Source organism: Mesoplodon mirus, assembly GCF_964341445.2.
Source record: "Mesoplodon mirus genome assembly, chromosome: 18".
Lineage (NCBI taxonomy): Eukaryota > Metazoa > Chordata > Mammalia > Artiodactyla > Ziphiidae > Mesoplodon > Mesoplodon mirus.
The window spans coordinates 53833093-53855160 of NC_138994.1; the positions used below are offsets into that span (position 1 = coordinate 53833093).

The following is a 22068-nucleotide window of genomic DNA, read 5'->3' on the forward strand; positions in this document are numbered from 1 at the left end:
TGATACAAGCTTTTACTACTGGCGCTTAAGAGTTTTCTGTCTTGGTTTTTCTGCCCCTTTCACCCTTGTTTTATTTGCTGGACCTTTTTGATTGACCAGAAGTACATGTACCTTGGGATTCCCTCTGCTAAGTCTGGGGGAATCCCAGGCTCAAGTCTGTGTTCTTCTGTTGTCTTTCTCCCAGTTTTCCAGTCAAGCAACTGTTATCTCTAGCGTCTTTAGGTTGCACCATTATGTTTCTAAAGCGGTGTTGTCCAACAGAAATAATGTAAGCCTCATAAGTAATTTAAAATTTGCTAGTAGCCCCATTAAAAATTAGGTAAAGGGGCTTCCCTGGTGGCGCAGTGGTTGAGAGTCCGCCTGCCGATGCAGGGGACACGGGTTCGTGCCCCGGTCCGGGAGGATCCCACATGCCGCGGAGCGGCCGGGCCCGTGAGCCATGGCCGCTGAGCCTGCGCGTCCGGAGCCTGTGCTCCGCAACAGGAGAGGCCACAACAGTGAGAGGCCCGTGTACTGCAAAAAAAAAAAAAAAAAAAGAAAAGAAAAAGTAGGTAAAAAGAAACAGATGAAATTAATATAATGTATTTTATTTAACCCAATGTATCTAAAATATCATTTCAACATGCAATCAATATGTTAAAATAAGATATTTTATTCTTTTCTTTTTTCATACGAAGTCTTCGAAATCTAGTTTGTATTTTACACCTATAATACATCTCAATTTGGACTAGCCACATGTGGCTAGTGGCTATGGTATTGGACAACACAGTTCTAGAAGAGCCCATCCCCTGAGAGCCCCGAAGTTCGTAACATTATAGTTTTTCCTCTTTGGGTTATTGCCTTTTCCAAATTCATTATGACTTAAGAGTGTAAATAAGGTGCCGTGAGCGTTCAAAGGAACATACTTCATCATAAACTGTTAACTCTGAATACTTAACTTTAGGCTGTTTCCAAAAATCAGTCCCACCTCCAGTAGCTAATTTCCCACACAGAGGGGTTTCAAGCGGCAGGAGAATGCAGTAGTCGGTAGTGTGGGTGGCAATCTTGACTCTGCCATTTACTACCTGGGGGGCATTAGGCAAAAGGCATTATCTGTGACTCGGTTCCTACGTCTGTAAAACGGGGATATTTACGGTGCCTACTTCATATGCCCTTTGGGGGATTAAAGGAGTTAAGATATAAAAGGCATTTGGAAGAGCGCCAGGTGCCTAATAAATGTTCAATACTTGTCAGCTATTATTGTTGCAGTAAACTTGTTGCGGACCCTGAGTTAAGTCCCAAGAAAACACCAGAAATTCTGAAGAGGCTAAATGACAGCGCAGGCTGAGGACCACGTCTCAGGCCATCACGGACGCAGGACCTCTGTGCGGACCGATCAGCCTACGTAAAAAACGCTCCACTCACCTTCCCTTCTAGACCCCCGACCGGCTCCTGCTGGTCAAGGCTGAGGTAGCTGAGGGAAACCTAAGGAGAAACTTCCTAAGGCCAGGCCACGGGGACAGCTTTTCCGACAGGGTGTGAGACTGGCCTACTCGAAGCAGGAGGGATGGACTCCTCAACTGTCCAACTTCCTGGTCACCCTCTCGGAGGTGAGGCCGAAAGGCTGGCCTTCGGCCTGTAGCGCGTCCCGGCTACCGCCGGCGTCGGGGGTTGGGGGTCGGCTCGCCGAGCGCGCGCACACAGGGGGCCGGGCGGGGCGGGTCCAATATAGTCCCCGCCCCCGCCCGCCGGGCCCGAGCCCGGAGCGGACGCGCCCACCTGACGCACTGAGACTTCTCAGCCAATCGGGAGGCGCGGAGCAGGTTCAAATAAAGACGGCGGGTGAGTATGGCGTCGCCTCTTGCGTCTAGGAGGTGATCACCCTGTGTTGTTTTGAAGATGTGGCGGGTGAAAAAACTGAATCTTAGCGTGTCGCCTTCGCCCCAACCGGTGAGCGGGAGGGCCTCATGGAGAGAGAGAGCTGGGCCGGGGTTTCGGGTCGGGGTCGCTGGCAGTGCCGGGCGTCGTGGAAAGCTGGGTCGAGCCTGGGGACGGGTGCATGTGGAGTCTAATGCTGGCCCTGATGTTCAGAGGACTGGGGTTGGAGCCTACTCGTTATTGCTCGTGAGCTTCTTAGGGAGGGAGGGGAGCTTCTTAGGGCAGGCTGGCAGAGCCCAGGCTTTCTCACCTTCTCTCTTCTGTTTTAGGGAAAAGCAGCTATGAGAACGCCTCTCCGAGAACTTATCCTGCAGCCTGGTGCCCTCACCAACTCGGGAACAGGGCCCCCGATAGCCTACTCGTCCACCCCACCCTCGTCACTGTGCAAGCTAGGGCTGCAGGTGAGATTCGCCTGGCCAGCCTCTCGACTGGGCTCTTTGCCGAGGCCGAGAGCTCAGAGGAACAGAGGGCCAGGGTTGGAACGTAATTAATAACGATAATGAAGTTTCCTTCTTCGGTGACATCCATTTACAGCTATTCAGGCCAACAGAGAGGTACCCTAGGGTCGTTAAAGGAAGTCCACTGAGAACCCGCACCTCTATTTAGCTGTTAGTTTTTTTTTATCACCTCCTCCCCCGTTCAGTCTTTACCAAACGTCTCAGAAATACTATCACTTTGGTTAGTGGTCTCCCTCTTAATAGGGACTCACTTAGGGAGGAGTCAGTCAGCTGCAAGAATGAGGCAATGTCCATCCATTCCCAGAGGTAGTAAAAACTCCCCTGGGATCAAGTTACACCCCTGAACCACCGGAGTTGAAACTAGCTCCTTGTAGAACTGCCCTCACTGAGTTGTACTTTTGTAAAAGGTCTTGAGAGACATAGCTATGTAGAAAATGCTTTTCAGTTCAAATAATGAGGATTGACTGTATACATTTCTCTGCCTGTTGCTTTTCTCATTTAACAATGTGGTTTAAATTCCTCCATGTCAACTAGTGTAGAGCTAATTCATAAGATACTGTGGTATGTATGCATGAATCATAATTTAGTCATAAATGGTCATTTATCTTTCCACTTTTTTTGCTTCTGCAAACAATGCTAATGTAAATATCTTTGTACTGATACCTTTATTTCAATGAGATACATTTTCAGGAGTAGGATTATTGGTTTGAAGGAAAGATATTTTTAATTTTAAACTTTGTCAGATTGCTATCTAAAATAGCTATTACAATTCATATTCTCTCCAGCATTGTATGACGATATCCATTTCCCCACATCACCTCTTGTAGTAGTTGTTAGAGATCTTTAAAATTTTAGCCAGTCTGATGTGGTATCTTATTGTTACTTTAATTTGCATTTTCCTGACTACTAGTGAGTGTATCTCTTACATGTGAGTTGGTTATTTGGGTTTGCTCTTTTGTGAAATGCTTATTTATATTATTTGCTCATTTTTCTATTGGGTGGTTAACTCTTGTTCCTCATTTTCTAAGTGTATATTATAAATAGTCATCCTTTGTCATGCTTCTTAGCTAGTTTGTAATTTTCTTTTGATTTTTACCTTTAATCCAGGGGTTATCTAGGAGGGGTTCTTAATTTCCAAGTGCTTAAAAACTATTTTGTGTCGCCTTTTAAATTTATTTTCTTGCATTATGATCAGACTGTAATCTGTTGTCTTTGTAGCCAAGTATAGGATGAATTTTTCTGAGTGTTCCATGAACGTATGAAAAAAAGCATATTTACTATTCAAAGGATGTCACATTCTGTTACATCCGTCAGCAGATAGTTAATTACTCTGCCCTTGCACTTCTTTCAGTCTGCCAGATCTGTTGAGTTCTGTGTTGTCCTTGTCTAATTTTGGTATCAACATAATTTTGGCCTTGTAAAATGAGTTAGGAAGCGTTTCCTTCTCTTTATTTAATTTTTTGGAAGAGCTTGAGACAAATGGGTATTAAATCTTCTTTGAATTTTGGTAAATTCAACCTGTGAAATGATCTGGTCCTGGACTTTTGTTTTCTGGGAGTTTTTTTTTTTTTTTTTTTTAAATTAATTAATTTATTTATTTATTTATTTTGGCTGCTTTGGGTCTTCATTGTTGTGTGTGGGCTTTCTCTAGTTGTGGCGAGCGGGGGCCACTCTTCGTTGCGGTGCACAGGCTTCTCATTGTCGTGGCTTCTCTTGTTGCGGAGCACAGGCTCTAGGCGGGTGGGCTTCAGTAGTTGTGGCTTGAGGGCTCTAGAGCGCAGGCTCAATAGTTGTGGCGCACGGGCTTAGTTGCTCTGCAGCATGCGGAATCTTCCCGGACCAGGGCTCGAACCATGTCCCCTGCACTGGCAGGCAGATTCTTAACCACCGTGCCACCAGGGAAGTCCCTTTGCCCATTTTTAAATTTAATTATTTTTGTTGTTGAGTTGTAGGAGTTCTTTTTTTTTTTTTTTTTGATAATCGTAAGTTTTATTATGAATTTAAAAACCTAAACATTTCATGAGAACTGGAAAGCCTACCCACAAGATCCACCCTCCTGCATTTCCAACTCCCACACGTCCAGGCCTCACTGCACATACACCCCAACGATGTGCAATCTGCAGCACAGAGTGTCCTTTATTTGTACTATTGATAGAAAACTGGCATTTAGATTTCAAAATTTTTATTACAAAATTACCAGCAGTCTTAAGCATTTCAGCAATGCTTATGAACTCTACTTCGCTGACACAAACAGGACTATTCAAAAAGCAGGACCTGTCTGAAGTGGACTATTGTATGTCCTGAGATCCTTAGAGGCTACCCTGTTCGGGACCCATTTGTGACTGTGTCTTCTTCCATCTCCTCTTCACCATCATCAGTGGGGCCTGATCTGCGTTCTCTGCCAGGTATCTGACCGGACTGAAGCAAGCCCTTCAGCCGCTCCACTTCAGCCAAAGTTGACGTGTTTGCTATAGCATTCTTGATTGCTTCCACATCCCCTGGAGATGGCCCACCTTTCTTTTTGTCAGTTGGCAAACCAGCACCTGGATTGAAAGTTTTGCTTCTCTTGGCAATATCCTTTGCAAGTTGTGCACCCCGTTTGCCCTTGAACATTTTCTCTGCTTCCTGACGCTCTTTTAGTTTCACCTTCTGGAAATCCAGTACTCTGACTTGTGGAACTTTATAAATCACATATAGTCTGTAATGCTTCTTATTTGTTACAGGATTTCTTAGAATACTTAGATAAGTCAATGATTTGAGAGATGCCAAAGGGTCCAGATCACCCAATTCCACAAGACTGTTGTTGGTGAGAATGAGTTCTGTCAGACAGGGCAGAGCCTGATCAAGTCCCTCACCTATACGGCCCGCAGGTCCAGCTTGCGGTCCCGCACGGCGTTGGTGTACTGCGCCGCCTGCTCTATCAGCTCCGCCGTCAGTTTCACCATCCGGCCACCTCCCGCCCGCCGCGCCGCCCGCTCCTGTAGGAATTCTTTATCTGTTCTGGATATTAACCCCTTATCAGATATATGATTTGCAAACATCTTCTCCTTAAGTGATTTTTAAAAGGAATAAATAGGCACTTGATAAACACAGCAAAAACTTTAAGGTCATTTTTACCTTTCTAAAAGCCTTTGGTTTATATATTTAGCTTCTGGGCTATGTAGTGCCGACTGATTTATATTTTTTTATATCATATATCTTTGATTTTGTCTTCTGTCGTAATAGTGCCGTAACTTTACATTCTACCTTGTCTGATACTAATACTGCTGCCTCTGCTCTCTTTGTTTGTTTTTGCCTGATATCTCTTTGCCATCCCCTTTATTTTCTACTTTTCCTTTAGCACTTTGTTTTTGTTTTGTTTTGTTTTTTAAATAAATTTATTTATTTTTTATCTCTGGCTACGTTGGGTCTTCGTTGCTGCGTGCCGGCTTGCTCTAGTTGCGACGAGCGGGAGCTACTCTTGGTTGTGGTGCGCGGACTTCTCATTGTGATGGCTTCTCTTGTTGCGGAGCGTGGGCTCTAGGCACACGGGCTTCAGTAGTTGTGGCGCGCATGCTCAGTAGTTGTGGCTCGCGGGCTTAGTTACTCCGTGGCACGTGGGATCTTCCTGGCTCAGGGATCGAACCCATGTCCCTTGCATTGGCAGGCAGATTATTAACCACTGCGCCACCAGGGAAGTCCCTCGTTTAGCACTTGGAAAGAAAACTTGAAAATTTGAAATAAAATACATGAAAGTACATAAAACATTGAGCCTAACAAATTTGTATAAAGCACACATCGTTGTAACCTATACCCAAGGACACTGCTAGAATATCAGAAGTTCTAGCTCAACTTTATGTTTTAAAGTTTCATCCACTGCTGTAAATGAGAAATTTCATGTAAGTCTAATTCTGTTTTTTTTTTGTAAATAATTGGTCTTTATAATCTAAAGCTTCTAAAATAGTTTTGTTGTTCTGGTAGTTCAGAAATCTTATCATTTTTTGTCAGTCCTGCTTGGAACTTGGAGAGCCATTTTAATATGCAAACTCAGATCTTTCTTTACCTTAGAGAAATTTTCTTCTAATACTTGTTAATCAGTGCCCCACCTGTACGTGTTCTCTTTTCTCCTTGAGCTTCTTTTATTCACATGTTAGGTTTGCTGGATTTATCTTCCAGTTCTCTTAGCTTTTCCCTCAGATTTACATTTCTTTGTATTTTTGTCTTTAAGATATGTCTTCCACTTGATTGTCCAGGCCAGTAATTCTTGTCTTAACTCTGATCATCCTCTTTCAGTGCATATTACTAAAATTTTTTGTTTAAAAGTAATATTTATTATTTCCAGAAAGTCTTTGTGTGTGTGAGTTGTACTCAGATCTTCTTATGTATGCATATATTTTTTGGTGCAAATTGTTATCTGTTTCTTCCGTCAGCTGTATTTTGGTGGGGCCTACCTTTCCTAACTATCTTAGGGTTTGTCCTTTCTCTGGCTATTGGATCCACATAAGTACATTCATATTTTCCTTTTTTTGTTCATTGAGTCTCAGGACCAGCAGCCCTGCAAGTGGTAGAAAGTGCAGTGGTCCCTGTCCCTATGAACCAGCAGTTGGGAGGTTGTCACTCCCTTTTCAGGGCACCAGGAAGAGTCTTTCTGCTCTTCATTCTCCTTTGCTACAAAGGCTAGAGCTCTTCAAATCCCTAGGATTGAATGGCTTCAACCCATGTGTTCAGGATACCCTCAGTTCTTGCAGTCAAGGAGACTAGGTCACTGGCACAGGTTGATGTTGCCCTTTCTTCCTATGGTACATGGATCTCTGTGGGCCAAGTGCTCTCTCACTCTAGTCCCCAATTCCTCATCTGTTCCAAAAGAACTAAAATCTTATACCAACTGTAGAACTTGAGCCAGGGATCCCTCCTACCCTAGAAGTGGGTTGGAGCTAGGATTGGAGAAGAGTGGGGTCACTTTCAAGCTACCATCTTCCCGTGACATGGATAGATTATCTTAGCCTTGTTTATACTGTAACCTGGTTCACTTGGAAGGACCCAGAATGGCTTTCCAGCTTTTCAACTGGGTCTCTGTAGTAAGTAGCAAGGCTTAGCCAAGTTCTTACCTAAGTAAAGGTAATGAGAACTCTTTCCTTTTCTGAGTTCAGACCGTATCCTGTACCCATAACTGTATATTGGGAACCAGAACTGACTGTACTAGTCAACTACTTTTGTTTCCTTTGGCAGGAAGGCAGCAACGACTCATCTCCACTGGATCTTGTCAATGCTAAGAAGACAGACTCCCCTTCAGAACAGTTCAGCCATCCCTCAACATGTCTAGAAGCTTGTCAACATGAATCAGATGAGCAGCCCCTAAATCTGATTCCCCAAACCAATTCTACTCCCCAAACATCTGAGGAAGCAGTAGACCCACTGGGCGACAATGTGGTTAAAACCATGGTCCTTGTACCTTCTCCAGGGGGGCAGCAGCAAAACATTACACTCGAGGCCCATCTAGATACCATGGCAGAGACAAACAGCTTCTCTCTAGATGAGCCTTTGAGGCCAGGAGATCTGCTGAGAAAGGGGGTGGCCCCCTGCATGGAAGACAACTTTTCAGAAATTGTTCCTGCTATGCCTGAGAAACCTACCTTTCAGGATCCTCCATCCCATCTGTTGGAGTACCCACAAAATCCCTGTTCTGAGCAACAGCTACACTGCTCCAAGGAAAGCCTGAAAGACAGTAGGACTGAGGCTGTGCCTGAGGACTTAGTCCCTTCTGAAAGTAATGCCTTGTTGCCTTCCTCCCTGCTCTGGCTTTCCCCTTCAACTGTCTTAGCAGCAGGTTTCCCTGTCAGTCTTGTGGACGCAGGGGAGGAAATTTTAGAGCACAGAACTACAGAGGAGAGAGAAATGAGCTTTCCCACATTCCCTGAGGAGGCTGAATTGCGAGAGCAAGCACTTGTCTCACATATGGACGATATTCCATCCACAGGCCTGACCCCAAATCCAGGAGAAATGGAATCCCAGGCAGCTCCAGGGCCAGCCGTAGAAGATGCTGGCAGCACTCCTGTCTCTGATATGGGGCCTTGGAGGTCTCCCCTGGCCTGGCTGGAAAAAGGTGTAAATACCTCCGTCATGCTGGAAAATCTCCGCCAGAGCTTATCTCTTCCCTCTGTGTTTCGGGATGCTGCGATTGGAACTACCCCTTTCTCTACTTGCTCGGTGGGTACTTGGTTTACTCCCCCAGCACAGCAGGAAAGGAGTACAAACACATCCCAAACAGGCCTGGTGGGCACCAAGGACAGTACTTCTGAGACAGAGCATCTTCGATGGGGGTAAGTATCCCTGTATCTTTGTGCTCCTGGACTTCATTCACCTGGATCTGCCACTCACCTGGATCTGCCATCCCTTTCCCTCTCTTCTCCTCACGTTCTCCTCTTCCTACTGCAGCCGTCCTCCAGATCTGACTGCCTTATCTCGACATGACCTGGAAGATAACCTACTGAACGCTCTTGTCATTCTGGAGGTTCTCTCCCGCCAGCTGCAGGACTGGAAGAGCCAGCTGACTGGCCCTCACCCAGAAGTTCAGGACAGCAGCACACAGACTGACACCTTTTCCAGTGGGGTAAGAAGGTTCTTCCCAAAGTGTGGAGGATCCCAGTGGGCCCTCTTCCTTAGAATATGTATAAAAGCTGAGGATCTGGAAAATCCCTTAGAGCTCTTGGTACTCATTATACCCCTGGGGTACATCAAGACCTTCCAAGGGAATGCAAGCAAGGAAAGTTTTAAAGGAATCGGTTTCTAGATCTTCATCTTCCAAATGCACTCTTTACTAATTTGTTTTCTTTCCTGCTTCCCCATTCTCAATTACCCTTGCCCAATTTACTAACTTTACTATAAAGAAGAGCATATTTACTACCTGTCCTGAATCTTACATTGTCAAGAGGCAGCATTCAAAGGACAATAGAAAATATTTGTGTATGTGCTGCGAGGGCAAATGACTGCAATGATTATGTAACATGTCATTTTTGTGTGCTTTCAACAAAATTGAAGGAAGGCTTCAGTTATGTCAGTGGATGGACGTTCACTGGGAGATTTTCGGCATGTATCTCCAAAGGAGCTCCTAGAATTGCATGACATGCCCTTCTTCCCTTCTTTCATTCCTACTTATTCCCATTATTTATGTGAAGAAACTTTCTCACAGAAATCTTTTTTTTTTGGCTGCACCACATGGCTTGTGGGATTTCATTTCCCCGGCCAGGGATTGAACCCAGGCCTTTGGCAGTGAGAGCGCGGAGTCCTAACCAAACGACCGCCATGGAATTCCCTCACATAAATCTTGTATCTGTAAGAATGGAAAATAGGTATAGAATTCTTGCTGAACTATGTCTTATTGTAGGAATTATAGTAATCACAGACACATGAACTAATAAGGGGAGGGATGCTCCATCTATTTCATTAGTAGATGGATCTCCAGTAAAATTTTACTGGATATGTTTATGATTTTAATTAAAAATTATATTATTACAGTGATTAATATACAACTGATGAAAATATTTCTCCGTCCAAAAGAGAGTTTTCTCACTAAAAATCTTATGTGGGACTAGCAAATGGGAGCTACTCTTCATCGCGGTGCACAGGCTCCTCAATGCGGTGGCTTCTCTTGTTGTGGAGCACAGGCTCTAGGTGTGTGGGCCTCAGTAGTTGTGGCTCGCGGGCTCTAGAGCACACGCTCAGTAGCTGTGGCGCATGGGCTTAGTTGCTCCCCAACATGTAGGATCTTCCCGGACCAGGGCTCGAACCCATGTCCCCTGCATTGGCAGGTGGATTCTTAACCACTGCACCACCAGGGAAGTCCCCTTTGTGTATTTTCTAAAGGTATCAAATAGGTATTAAATCATTATGGTTTATAAAGCAGAAACAAACACACCATTGTAAAGCAATTATACTCCAATAAAAACGTTAAAAAAATCATTATGGTGTATGTAACATTTATACCATTGGGTATACTTAAGAGTGATGTAACAGTTTTATTTCAAACTGTCAGTGTTTATAATGCGGTGGAAATTACAGCCTTTGTAACAATTTAAACGTAAGGGTACTCCAGCTTTCAAAATTACTGTAGGAGATATGAGAGGAAAACAGTTGAAAGACCATCGTACTAGAGGAGTCTTGCTGTGACAGCACAGGCCAAGCAAGTAAGGGAATGTGTCAGGGAAGGAATTGAGGTCCTCAGTGTTGTGGCTGTTGAGGTAATAGGTGGCTGCTGCTAAGAAGAGATGGTCTCGGGAATTCCCTGGCCGTCCAGTGGTTAGGACTCCTCGCTCTCACTGCCGAGGGCCGGGGTTCAATCCCTGGTCGGGGAACTAAGATCCCGCAAGCTGCGCAGCGCGGCCAAAAAAAAAAAAAAACCGATGGTCTCTAAAGCTCCAAAGACCTCCTTTGGGTTGAAAATATCCTCAAAATAATGACTTTACTTTTTGTCAAAATCCTGGAAGCCATAGGCTCATCATTCCTGTATTTTCTTATTTTTGTATCCTTTCCTCTTGTCCTTGACCTTGTTCCCCATCCCTGAGTTGGCCTTGTACCCTCTTTCCTTGAAGCTTGCCAAATCCTTTTAGAGACCACTGGAGCAGAACCAAAGAGAGGAAGTGACAGTGCCTTCAGCCATTCCCCATCACAGTGCCATGTCCTTGCCGCTTGGCTGCCTCATTCACGCTAATCTCATCACCTGCCTGACTGGCCAGCCCTGAGCAGTATGTGTGCCCTGTTCCAGGGCTCCAGGGGTAACTGTGCCTTACTGCATGATGCAGTCGGGAACAATGTCTGCTTTGCTGGGGAGGGGAGCGATGAACTCCAAGAGATCTGCCTCCTTATATCCAGACTGCTGCAGCATCGTGACTCAGCACTGCTGCTCCAGCACTAGGCTTTTTCCTAGACGATGGCTGCCTTGCAGCAGTAATGAAGGTTCCCCACTTTTCTCTCAGAACTTCAAAGTTTCTCTATGGCTCTGCTGCCTTTGAAATCATACTTATCTACTCCACATAGCACACTAAGATTTTCGTCTGCCCCAAGATAGTGAACAGACCATTAGAGATTAAGCAAATTAAAATGAGTAGTAAATAAATATTTGAGAAGGTTACCATTACTGGTATTCAGAGAAATGCAAATTGCAACATGAGATGCTATTTCCTTCTGACAAAATAGCAAAGAATAAAATAGATAATAGTGGTAAGCATTGTCCTGTCGTCAGTAGGGCATAAATTGGTTCAATTTTTTTTTTATGTTTTAAAACGGTTATATTTAATATTACATTTAAAATTTTTTTCTCTTGTTTGAACATTATGCCTTTAAACGGGTTCAGCCATTTTTTTTTTTTTTTTTTTTTTTTTTTTTTTTTCTGTACGCGGGCCTCTCACTGTTGTGGCCTCTCCCGTTGCGGAGCACAGGCTCCGGACACACAGGCTTAGCGGCCATGGCTCACGGGCCCAGCCGCTCCGCGGCATATGGGATCCTACCAGACCGGGGCACGAACCCGTATCCCCTGCATCGGCAGGCGGACTCTCAACCACTGCGCCACCAGGGAGGCCCGGTTCAGCCATTTTTGAAGGCAATTTAAACTGCTCAAAGCAGTTCAAACTTTTTGATCCAGTAACCCCACTTCTAGGGATAAATCCTAAGAGGAAAAAAAAAAATTCTGCATAAAGATGATAACTTTAAAAAAAATGAAAAATAATGGTACATCCATAAGATGGGATATCCTACAGTTATTTAAAAATATATTTATGAAGGTTTTTTTTTTTTCCAGCCATGCAGTGTGGCATGCAGGATCTTAGTTCCCCCACCAGGGATCAAACCCATGCCCCCTGCAGCGGAAGTGTAGAGTCCTAACCACTGGACTGCCAAGAGTTTTTAATAGCATGGAAAAATAAGTTTAATGTTCATGGTTTTTAAAGAAGGGAATTCAGGGACTTCCCTGGTGGTACAGTGGTTAAGAATCCACCTGCCAATGCAAGGAACATGGGTTCGATCCCTGGTCTGGGAAGATCCCACATGCCGCAGAGCAGCCAAGCCTGTGCGCCACAAGTACTGAGCCTGTGCTCTAGAGCCTGCGAGCCACAACTACTGAAGCCCACGCACCTAGAGCCAGTGCTCCACAACAAGAGAAGCCACTGCAATGAGAAGGCTGCGCACCACGATGAAGAGTAGCTCCCACTTGCTGCAACTAAAGAAAGCTCATGCACAGCAACGAAGACCAAACACAGCCAAAAATAAATAAATAAATAAGATCCCACAAGCCCCATGGCCCAGCCAAAAAAAGATACCTAGAGATCAACAAAAATAAATAAATAAATAAAAAGAAGAAAAAAAGAAGAAAAAAAAGAAAGGAGTTCAGAGTTCATATAACCTCTAAGAGGCTTTGAGGTGAGGTAAAATATCAGCAGAAGTTAAAAATGAGTGATACTCCACTTTGATAGGTCTCCCTAAAGCACATATCCTAGTCTCAGGCTCTCAATGAGGAGACTAAATATAAACTCAGGGCTAAATAACATTAGTATAATAAAATTAAGTAAGAAAAGCAGGACCCCAAATTTATTTATATATTATAATCACAATTGTGGTTTTTCTTAAGCATTACTGTCTTTCATCAAATCTAAGATACTATCAATATTGAATGCATACCAAAGTCAGTGGTGTTAAAATGTAAAAAGACAGGGACTTCCCTGGTGGTTCAGTGGTGAAAACTCTGTGCTTCCAATTCAGGGGGCACGGGGTTTGATCCCTGGTTGGGGAACAAAGATCCCACATGCTGCGCAGTGCGCCAAAATTAAAAAAAATTGTAAAAAGGCAATCATCTTAGAATGGATTAAATATAGTTATTTCTTTCTAAATCAGTAGTCTACAACTTTTTTCTCCCCCTGAGGGAGGTAACATACTCATCAGTAACAGCAAATCCCTATAGCAAGGACATCTGGTGTGGAGGTATATTGAAATCTCTTGGGGTGGGTGCTGTACTGTTGGTTGAGATTCACTGCTCTAGGGGTGAAATTGATAATGATTCTTTTTCCATTTTATTCACTTTCCTATTTCTAAAATTTTACAGTAACCACATAATCAGAAAAAAAATTTATTTTAAAAAGTAATTTTTTTACCTACCTCTGGATTTCTCCTGACTTGGCTTCATCAGGTTGTGAGCCTTGCTCCTGATTTTAATGGGAAACGCTCTGTATCTCGGTGGGAGGGGGAAAGAGTTGCTGGTGGTGCATGTTGCCTATGCAAAAGGGGCAACTCTGTTTCTCCAACTAGATGAATAAGAAACCTCAGCATCTTCAGGAGAGCCAGGAGATTGGACGGGCTCTGCAGCAGGCCAGGAATGTCATGGTAAGTGTTGATTGACCTTATACCATTGCTGGGGCTCCTGTGAAGATCAAGAATGGCGACTCCTGAGCAGTTAGCAGATGATGGATGGTACTCAGCCATGGTAGTGAAGGGAGATTTCCTTTTGTTAAGAACGTCTCTTCCTTATTGGGAGCTTGAAATTGGGGTTGGTGGCTTCCTCCTCAGTGTCCCAGCTTACTTCCTGCTTAATGACTTTATTTGATCTAGCCTAACCATCTCTCCCTCTACAGCAGTCATGGGTGCTGGTCTCTAAAGAGCTGATATCCTTGCTTCAACTATCTCTGCTGCACTTAGATGAAGATAAAAATGCTCTGACTCAGGAGGTAAGCAGCATGCAGGTGGAGGCAGAGGCCTTTGGTGGGACTGAAATTCAGCCAAATAAAGAAACCAGACACAGTATATGATTCTTATCTTATAGTCTTGGCGTACAGAAACCTTGGTGTCCTGCTGTTTTGATGTGTTGAAGAAATTGAGGGCAAGGCTCCAGAGCCTCAAAGCAGAAACAGAGGAGGCAAAGCACAGAGAGGAAATGGCCCTCAGAGGCAAAGATGCGGTAAGGTGTCAGGCTTTTGTTCCTGGATGTAGGAGGTCTCTTCCTAAGGTTCCTGCAGGAACATAAATTGACTTGAGACACAGGTGGGTGGCCTGAGAACTGCTTGCCCTGGGGAATAATGAACTAAACTACTGGTGTGACGGATAGTTATGGCTTTTTGTGCTGTATCCTTCCTCTGCCCACAGTGTCCTCTCAACCTCTTCTCTAAACAGGCAGAGACAGTGCTAGAGGTTTTCTGTGCACACGCCAGCCAGCGCATCAGCCAGCTGGAACAGGACCTGACATCCATGGGGGAATTCAGAGGCCTTTTGAAGGAAACCCAGACCCAACTGGTAATTGAAGGCATATTCTTTCCTGGGATCCATACTGACACACTGGGAGGATGGTCATGTACCCCTACTTCCCTGTATCCAGAGGGAAAGGGCCCCCTCCATTGACAATCCTTCTCATGTAGGTAGGGCTTCATACTGAGCAAGCAGGGTTGGCTCAGCAGACAGCAAGTCTTACTTCAGCCTTGCAGCAGGACTGGATATCCATGCAACTGGATGTGAGTATTTGGGGCCATTATACTGCTCCTTTGCTCACAGGCAGCCCTGTTAGGAGTCTTGTCTCAAGGGTGCTCTTCTGACCTGCTTGCTTCCCCTGGTAGTATGTAACATGGACAGCTCTGCTGAGCCGGTTTCGACAACTCACAGAGAAATTTACAGCCAAGAGCCGGCAGACCCTGCAGGAACGTGATGCTGCAATTGAGGAAAAGCAGCAGGTACAATCCAGGAGTGGGGACTGCTTAGGCCTGGTTTCCTCCTTCTCTACAGAAGGCCTTTCTGATGAGTGGTGTCATTAGCCTCTTCCCTGGGAGCTGTCTTCCTTCCATCTGTGGGTTTGGAGACCAGCCAGTCCCTTTGCTGTAAGATGGCCTTCAGCACCTTCTTCAGCAACTTTCCTCCTGCTTCTACTTTTTCCTGAGGATCAGACTTATTTGCTGCAGTGTTTTTGCCCAGGAACAAGGTGGTTTGTTGTCCTGTCCAGAAAAAGAAACTGGACTAAGTCTTGGGACTTTTGATTCAGGAGGAGCTGTGGGAGGAAAACTGTCTTTTTCTCCTAGGTTTCCAGGGAGCTGGAACAAGTCTCTTCCCATTTAGAGGACTGCAAAAGCCAACTAGAACAACTGGAGTTGGAAAACAGTCGCCTGGCAACAGGTGTGCGTGTGTGCATGCGTGCAAGCAGTTGTACCCTGCTGAGGCTTGGGGTGTAGCAGTAGTGCAAGAAAGTGCTCTAGGGCACTTGTCTTAGAGCAGAAGTGTGGGGACGTTTGGGCCTGGTGACCACATGGTGTCATTAGGATAATTTTGGTCTAGATCTCCGGGCTCAGCTGCAGATTCTGGCCAGCATGGAGAGTCAGCTAAAAGAACTACAGAGTCAGCATGCCAGTTGCACCCAGGACCTGGCCATGAAGGATCAGGTGCTCTGCCAGCTTACGCAGAGCAGTGAGGAGAAGGCTGCTCGGTGAGTTCCTCTCAGGTTATTGTGGCAGTAGGCATCCGGGATATGGGACCAATGGGATCTAATGTAAGGTCTCTGGCAGATGGCAAAAGGAAGAGATGGCATTAAAACATATGCAGGCAGAGCTGCAGCAACAACAGGCGGTCCTGGCCAAGGAGGCGCAGGACCTAAAGGAGACCCTGGAGGTAAGGAAGATGGCTTGGGGCAGGGGAGCTGCAGGAGTGTGACTCTTCCCTGGTGGTATTGAGGTGAGGTTTGAGACTCTGGACTGGAAAAAACCTCCGTTCCCAGGACTCTAAAATTTCCCACTTAGATGCATCTTCCCCCCTCCCTTCCTCGCTCCTTGCCTTCCTTCCTGCTCCTGTCTCCCCAGTTTGCAGAACAAGAGAATCAGGTTGCTCACCTGGAGCTGGGCCAGGTTGAGTGTCAGTTGAAAACCACACTGGAAGTACTCCGGGAGCGCAGCCTGCAGTGTGAGGACCTGAAGGACACCGTGGAGAACCTGAAGTAAGACCTCCACCTTTCTGTGCTTCCCTGTTAGTGTTTATCTCTCCCAGGACCACTTCTGGAAGCTAAAGTCTCCAAGGAGGGAATTGTGACAGGGTCTGAGAGCCTCTTGTTTCCCCTCTTTGAATGCAGTTCTGTGTGGGGATTTGTAGAAGTGTTCAGAGAAGGTCATCTGGTGTTTGGCTGTCTTCTCTGTTCCTTCCTATTTCAGGGCTAAACTGGCCAGCACCATGGCAGAGAAACAGCAGCAAGACCTGGAGAAGACACGCCAGTATTCCCAAGAGCTAAGGGTGCTGACTGAGCAACTCCGTAGCCTGACCCTCTTCCTACAGACAAAACTAAAGAAGGTAGGGTCTGGGGTTTCCTTCTCTTCCCTTACAATTGTATCAATATCTTCAAATAAAGACGGTTTTATTTCTTCCTTCCTGAACTGTATACCTTTTATTTCCTTTTCTTGTCTTACTGTGTTAGCTAGAACTTCCCCTATAGTGTTGAAAAGGAATGGTGAGAGGGGACATCCTTGCCTCGTACCTGATCTTAAAGGGAAAGCTTTGAGTTTCTCACCTTTAAGTATGATGTTGACTGTAGGCTTTTTGTAGATATTCTTTATCCAGTTGAGGAAGTTCCCCTCTAATCCTAGTTTGCTGAAAGTTTTTCCACTTGTATCCTTATTGTATAGAATGGTCTTCCAAAAATTCTACTCTTGTTCCACCTCTGTGACCTTCAGTGATTTTCAGTTGCCTACAGGATGTCTTCAACCTGTCACTCAAACTTTTCTTCTTCTGTCTCCTACCTCCCTGTTATGAACCCTTTACTCCCATAGGCTGCCTACGTACTACACACACGTCTCATCCCCATTCGCACCCAGATGCATGCTGTTACCACGTCCGTTCTCTTCTATCTTCAAACTGGAAATACCTTTTCCTTCCTATTAAAATCCTCCCTGGCTCACCTTCTTCTTTGAAATGTTCCCAAACATCAGTGGACTCAGTGATCTCCTGCTATATTCCTCATGAACTTACTCTCCTTTTGCACTTGTATTAATTTTCCTTGGATGTTTGGTCTCTTCAACTAGACTGAATTTAAAGAAAGCAGAAGTTTAGCCTTGCTTCTTTGGCTTCCCCACAGTGCACGCTGAACAATAAATGGATATTTTTCAGAATGCAGCGTTAGTTAGCTTACTCAACAGTTAAAGACACAGCCAGAATCCTGAAATCGAATTGCTTAGGATCTGACCCCATTCCCCAGTGTGCACTAAGCACAGGAATCCAGTCTTGCAGGGAAGACAGACAGATGTAAACTTGTCATCTTGGCTTGTGATTGTGATAGAGGGTTGCCTGGATGGCCACTGAGGGTTACCTGGATGACCACAGAGAAAGGAGCATCAGTTTTACCTTTGAGAGTTAAGATGTCTTCTCAGAGCAGGTGACTCTTGGTCAGAGTCTTGAGGTTAGAAGTTTGTAGGGCAGGGTTGGGTATATAGGAAGGCCCACCAGGCAGAGGGAATAGTATGAAAGTCATAGAGGCACTATGGGTACTTTTTGTAGTGTCTACCTTGTGACAAGACCTGGGTTAGGTGCTGGGACTACAGGTGAACAAGGCCAAGGCCCTGCTCCTGTGGAATGTGGTGAGTTTGGGAACTGGGAGGTAGCTCTTTATGACTGGATTATAGGAGCTACGTGGGGCAAGGATGATAAGGAGAAAAGGCTGGAGAGCTAGGCAGGAGGCCAGATTTTCGAAGGCTTGAACTAAAGGGATATGGAGGAGGGGATGAATTGGATGAATCCAGTACATATTTAGGAAGTAAAAGTAAGAGAATGGGGACTTCCCTGGCGGTCCAGTGGTTAAGACTTCTTCTAATGCAGGCGGTGCGGGTTTGATCCCTGGTTGGGGAGCTAAGATCCCACATGCCTCGCGGCCAAAAAACCAAAACATAAAACAGAAACAATATTGTAACAGATTCAATAAAAAAGACTTTAAAAATGGTCCACATCAAAAAAATCTAAAAAAAAAAAAGTAACAGAACGTGGTGACCAGTTTGATGTAGGAGTACGGTGGAAGAGTGAATGATGATCTCTAGATTGCTGGAAAGATGGCGACACTCTAGAACTGGGATTGGCAGACTTTTCCTATAATGTGCAACATGATAAATATTTTCGGCTTTGCAAGCCACATGGTCTTTGTCTCAACTACTCAACTCTGCCTTTGTAGCTCAAGAGCAGGCATAAAGAGTATATAAATAAATGGATGTGGCAGTGTTCCAATAAAACTTTATTTACAAAAACAGGTGGCAGGCCAGATTTGAATCACAGGCTGCAATTTGCTGCTCCCCTGCTCTAGGATCTTAAATACAGGTGGAGGAATAGACTTTTGGTGGGGTGGGACAGGAAAAATGGTTAGCTCAGCTTTATACATACTAAATTTCAGATGAACTGTGGAACAGTCTGGTAGATTCTTCACAGATAGTTGAGCCTTTGGGCCTGGAGATTGGGAGAAGGTCCAGTTGAGAGAGACAGATTGAAGGGTCCTCCATGTAGAAGTGGATGTTTTTGTGGAGCTCCTGAGGTGCGGCCACCTGGGGAATGTAAGGAGGGTCAAGGATGAACCAGAAGGAGCCACAGTTAAAGAAAGACCTGTGGATGGAGAGAAGAAACAGCCAGAGAGGTATGAGTCCTACCTGTGAAGGAGAGAGAGTCACGTCACACAAGTGAAGAAAACGAAGTTTCTAAAAGAACATGGTCATCGGTTATCACATAGGTCAGGTAAAATAAGACCTGAAAGGTGTCCGGTGCCACTGGTGTACCAAATAATGAGAACTTTTGTGGAATGGTGGGGCAGAAGCCTGAGTGTAGTGGGCTAGGGAGTCCATACATGGTGAGAATTTTAGGCAAGAAATGTAGGCTTTTCTTTCTTTCTTTTTTTTTTTAATGGAAGGGAAAAAGAAAAGGCAGTAGCTAAAAGCATACTTAAGGTAAGAAGAAGGTTTTTTTTTTATTTTTTATTGTTGTCCTACTGAGAGAGAATTAAGTTCAGGGAAAGGAGCTAATGGAGAAGTTGAAGATAGAGAAGAGAGGTGACACAGAGAACCGCATCCCGAGGAGATGGCCGGTGAATACCTGCAAGTTCAGGGAACCCACTATCCCTGAAAAGCAGCTGACGTTTTTTTCTTCCTTTGCCCTTAGGCTGAACCAGAGACCCTCCCGATAAGCACAGCCTGTGCTCCTTCCCAGGAACGCCCTCTGCCCAATGACAGCACCTTCTTGGGAAGCACCCTGACAGCAGTGGCGGATGAAGGTTAAAGGCCCTGGAATTTAGGGGTGGGAAAGTTATGACTCTGCTGCTGATATCTTCAGCTATTGAAGATGCCACCAACAGACCCTGTCTCTCCCTGGCTCCCGTGATGGCCGACCCTTGACTGGGTCACCAGAGGGGCCCTCTACCATGGTTGCATTTTGTTTTAGAGCCAGAATCGGCTCCTGTGCCCTTGCTTGGAAGTGACAAGAGTGCTTTCACCAGAGTAGCATCAACGGTTTCCCATCAGCCTACAGGTTAGGATGGGCTCCAGGGATCCTGCCTCATTTCTAGATCTGGTAGTGATGATAAAGACTAAAGCAGTGAGAAGTGCTTTGCTCTAAAAACCTCAATTTTACTTGGGCTCATTTCATTTCTGCCTTTTGGGATCGGTAATGTTCCAGACATTCAGATCCTGTGGGTGGGGAACATGGGTAAGAGTTGTGGAAGTGATAGCAACACACTCCTTCCTTCCAGAGCTAAAGGGCTCTACCTCTATCTAGTACTTTCTCTTTCAGAAACCCCAGGCATCGAGAATAGCCTGGCAGAAATGAGTACTATGACTCTGGAGCTTCAGAGCCTGTGTTCCCTGCTGCAGGAGTCTAAAGAAGAGGCTGTCAGGACTCTGCAGCGAAAGATGTGAGTGGAGTGCAGTCTTGGTGAGAGGGGGCAGGTCAGGTGAGCAGCCCCTTATGTCAAGGGCCCAGGCAGCCCCTGGGGGGACAGGAATAATGCTGAATTCTTCCCTCCCCTAGATGTGATCTGCAGGCTCAGCTGCAGGCCCAGGAAGAACAGCACCAGGAAGCCCAGAAGGCAAAGGAAGCGGACATAGAGAAGCTGAACCAGGCCTTGTGCTTGCGCTACAAGGTGGAGGAGGGGCCTGGAAGTGAAGCGATGAGGAACTGGGGCAACTGTGAGGGCCCCACTGGGAGCTGTTGTCTCTCCAGGAATCTGGGTGGTGGAGATTTTCCAACCATTGCCCTAGTTTTGCCCTTCCCGGGGTCAGACAATTCACATGTTTGGGAACCAGCTATAGACTGACCCATCTTCCAGGCTGACCTAGAACTCCAGGAGAACTCTTCCAACACGGAAATGTGCCTGGCCTGACATAGCCCTAGAGGAAGAATTGGACGGTTATCAATTGGTATCACCTGGGCTGAGCATGGTCAGGCACAAAATCCTATCTCCTGGCAAGGGCTGCAAAGAAGCCAGCTCTCCCACTGCCTTCTGACCTCCCTTTTCCTCACAGAATGAAAAGGAACTCCAGGAAGTGATACAGCAGCAGAACGAGAAGATCCTAGAGCAGATAGACAAGAGTGCTGAGCTCATGGTACGTTCGTCACCATGCCCAGCCTCTGCCTTCTATGTCACTGGTAGCCAGGGTCCCAAATGTGGGAATTGGGTCCTCCGGTCTACCCTTGCTCACCACATGGGATAAGGATAGAGAGGACCTTTGAGGGCTACTAGATACCTCTCCATTCTCATCCCCAGAGGCTTAGAGAGGAGGTGACCCAGCTCACCCGTTCACTTCGGCGTGCGGAGACAGAGACTAAGGTGCTCCAAGAGACCCTGGCAGGCCAGCTGAACCCCGACAGTCAGCCCATGGCCACTAACTGGATCCAGGAGAAAGTGTGGCTCTCCCAGGAGGTGACTCAGAGTTAACAGAAGAGCTGGGCAACTAGTGGGAACCCTAGGCTGTACCCCTACTGATCTGAACATATCTGTAGGTGGACAAGCTGAGGGTGATGTTCCTGGAGATGAAAAATGAGAAGGCAAAACTCATGGTCAAGTTCCAGAGCCACGTAAGAATTTCCATGTCATTCTAGGGCTATTTCCTGTCACCACTAGCAAGTGCCCTGCCATATTTATCTTTCCCCACAAGCTATGTTCTTTTAAGCATAGAGCTTATGCATCCTATTTGCGTTTTAGAGAAACATCCTGGAAGAGAATCTGCGGCGCTCTGACAAGGAGTTAAAGAAACTAGATGACATTGTTCAGCATATTTATGAGGTAAAGGAGGGAGGGAGTTGATGCAACTAAGGCACTTGGTTTAAGGCCTGGCCCAGGGGGTACTGATGAGCATAGCTGTGGTTCCCAGCCTTCGCTGAGAGCTGGGCCTGACTCACTATTGCAGCCTTCTCTGTGGCTTCCACTTCCCCCCCCTCTAACTCAGTGGGTGCTTCTTGGGGCTGGGAGCCTTGGGCCTTTGGCCTGTGACCCTGAGCTGCCTTTTCTGTATCTCTTGCCAGACTCTGCTGTCCATCCCAGAGGTCGTGAGGGGTTGCAAGGAGCTACAGGGATTGCTGGAATTTCTGAGCTAAGAAACTGAAAGCTGGACTCTGTTTCACCCCTTTTTACCTGCAGTACTCCCTTACCCCAACAGCAGGACCAATTGGCTTAGAGCCAGCTCTGTTTAATGCTATTTAAATAAAGTATATTTAATGTATTTCTTCAGGCTCACTGAATCTTATTTCT

General features: G+C 45.7%; 1 protein-coding gene and 1 pseudogene across 4 annotated transcripts; one reads left to right on the forward strand and one right to left on the reverse strand.

The window, feature by feature from the left end:
* Window positions 1-1779: 1779 nt before the first annotated feature.
* Window positions 1780-22039, forward strand: SPAG5 (sperm associated antigen 5). Of its 3 annotated transcripts, none has more exons than XM_082603374.1 (24): window positions 1780-1821; window positions 2187-2318; window positions 7584-8674; window positions 8790-8964; window positions 13647-13721; window positions 13970-14062; window positions 14158-14292; window positions 14505-14624; window positions 14747-14839; window positions 14942-15055; window positions 15398-15491; window positions 15651-15798; window positions 15878-15980; window positions 16169-16302; window positions 16514-16649; window positions 19485-19596; window positions 19764-19850; window positions 20112-20232; window positions 20349-20460; window positions 20843-20923; window positions 21085-21240; window positions 21321-21395; window positions 21523-21603; window positions 21843-22039. In XM_082603374.1, the coding sequence occupies exons 2-24, from the start codon at window positions 2199-2201 to the stop codon at window positions 21912-21914; spliced, it is 3528 nt and encodes a 1175-aa protein (XP_082459500.1). In that variant the 5' UTR covers window positions 1780-1821; window positions 2187-2198; the 3' UTR covers window positions 21915-22039. The 3 variants fall into 3 exon arrangements, with proteins under 3 accessions (XP_082459500.1, XP_082459498.1, XP_082459499.1); XM_082603372.1 differs by having other exon boundaries at window positions 1821-1929; XM_082603373.1 differs by having other exon boundaries at window positions 1821-1929; window positions 13973-14062.
* Window positions 4627-5349, reverse strand: LOC309793112 (U2 small nuclear ribonucleoprotein A'-like; annotated as a pseudogene). Its single transcript has one exon. The product of its transcript is annotated as a U2 small nuclear ribonucleoprotein A'-like (transcript).
* Window positions 22040-22068: the final 29 nt, after the last annotated feature.

Bases quoted from the DNA above. Each gene is read 5' to 3' on its own strand.
- SPAG5 (XM_082603372.1), top strand. From the start codon at position 1,879: ATGTGGCGGGTGAAAAAACTGAATCTTAGCGTGTCGCCTTCGCCCCAA. The intron at 14,293-14,504 runs GTAAGGTGTCAG...TTCTCTAAACAG, and splicing joins CCCTCAGAGGCAAAGATGCG to GCAGAGACAGTGCTAGAGGT. The intron at 20,461-20,842 runs GTGGAGGAGGGG...TTTTCCTCACAG, and splicing joins CCTTGTGCTTGCGCTACAAG to AATGAAAAGGAACTCCAGGA.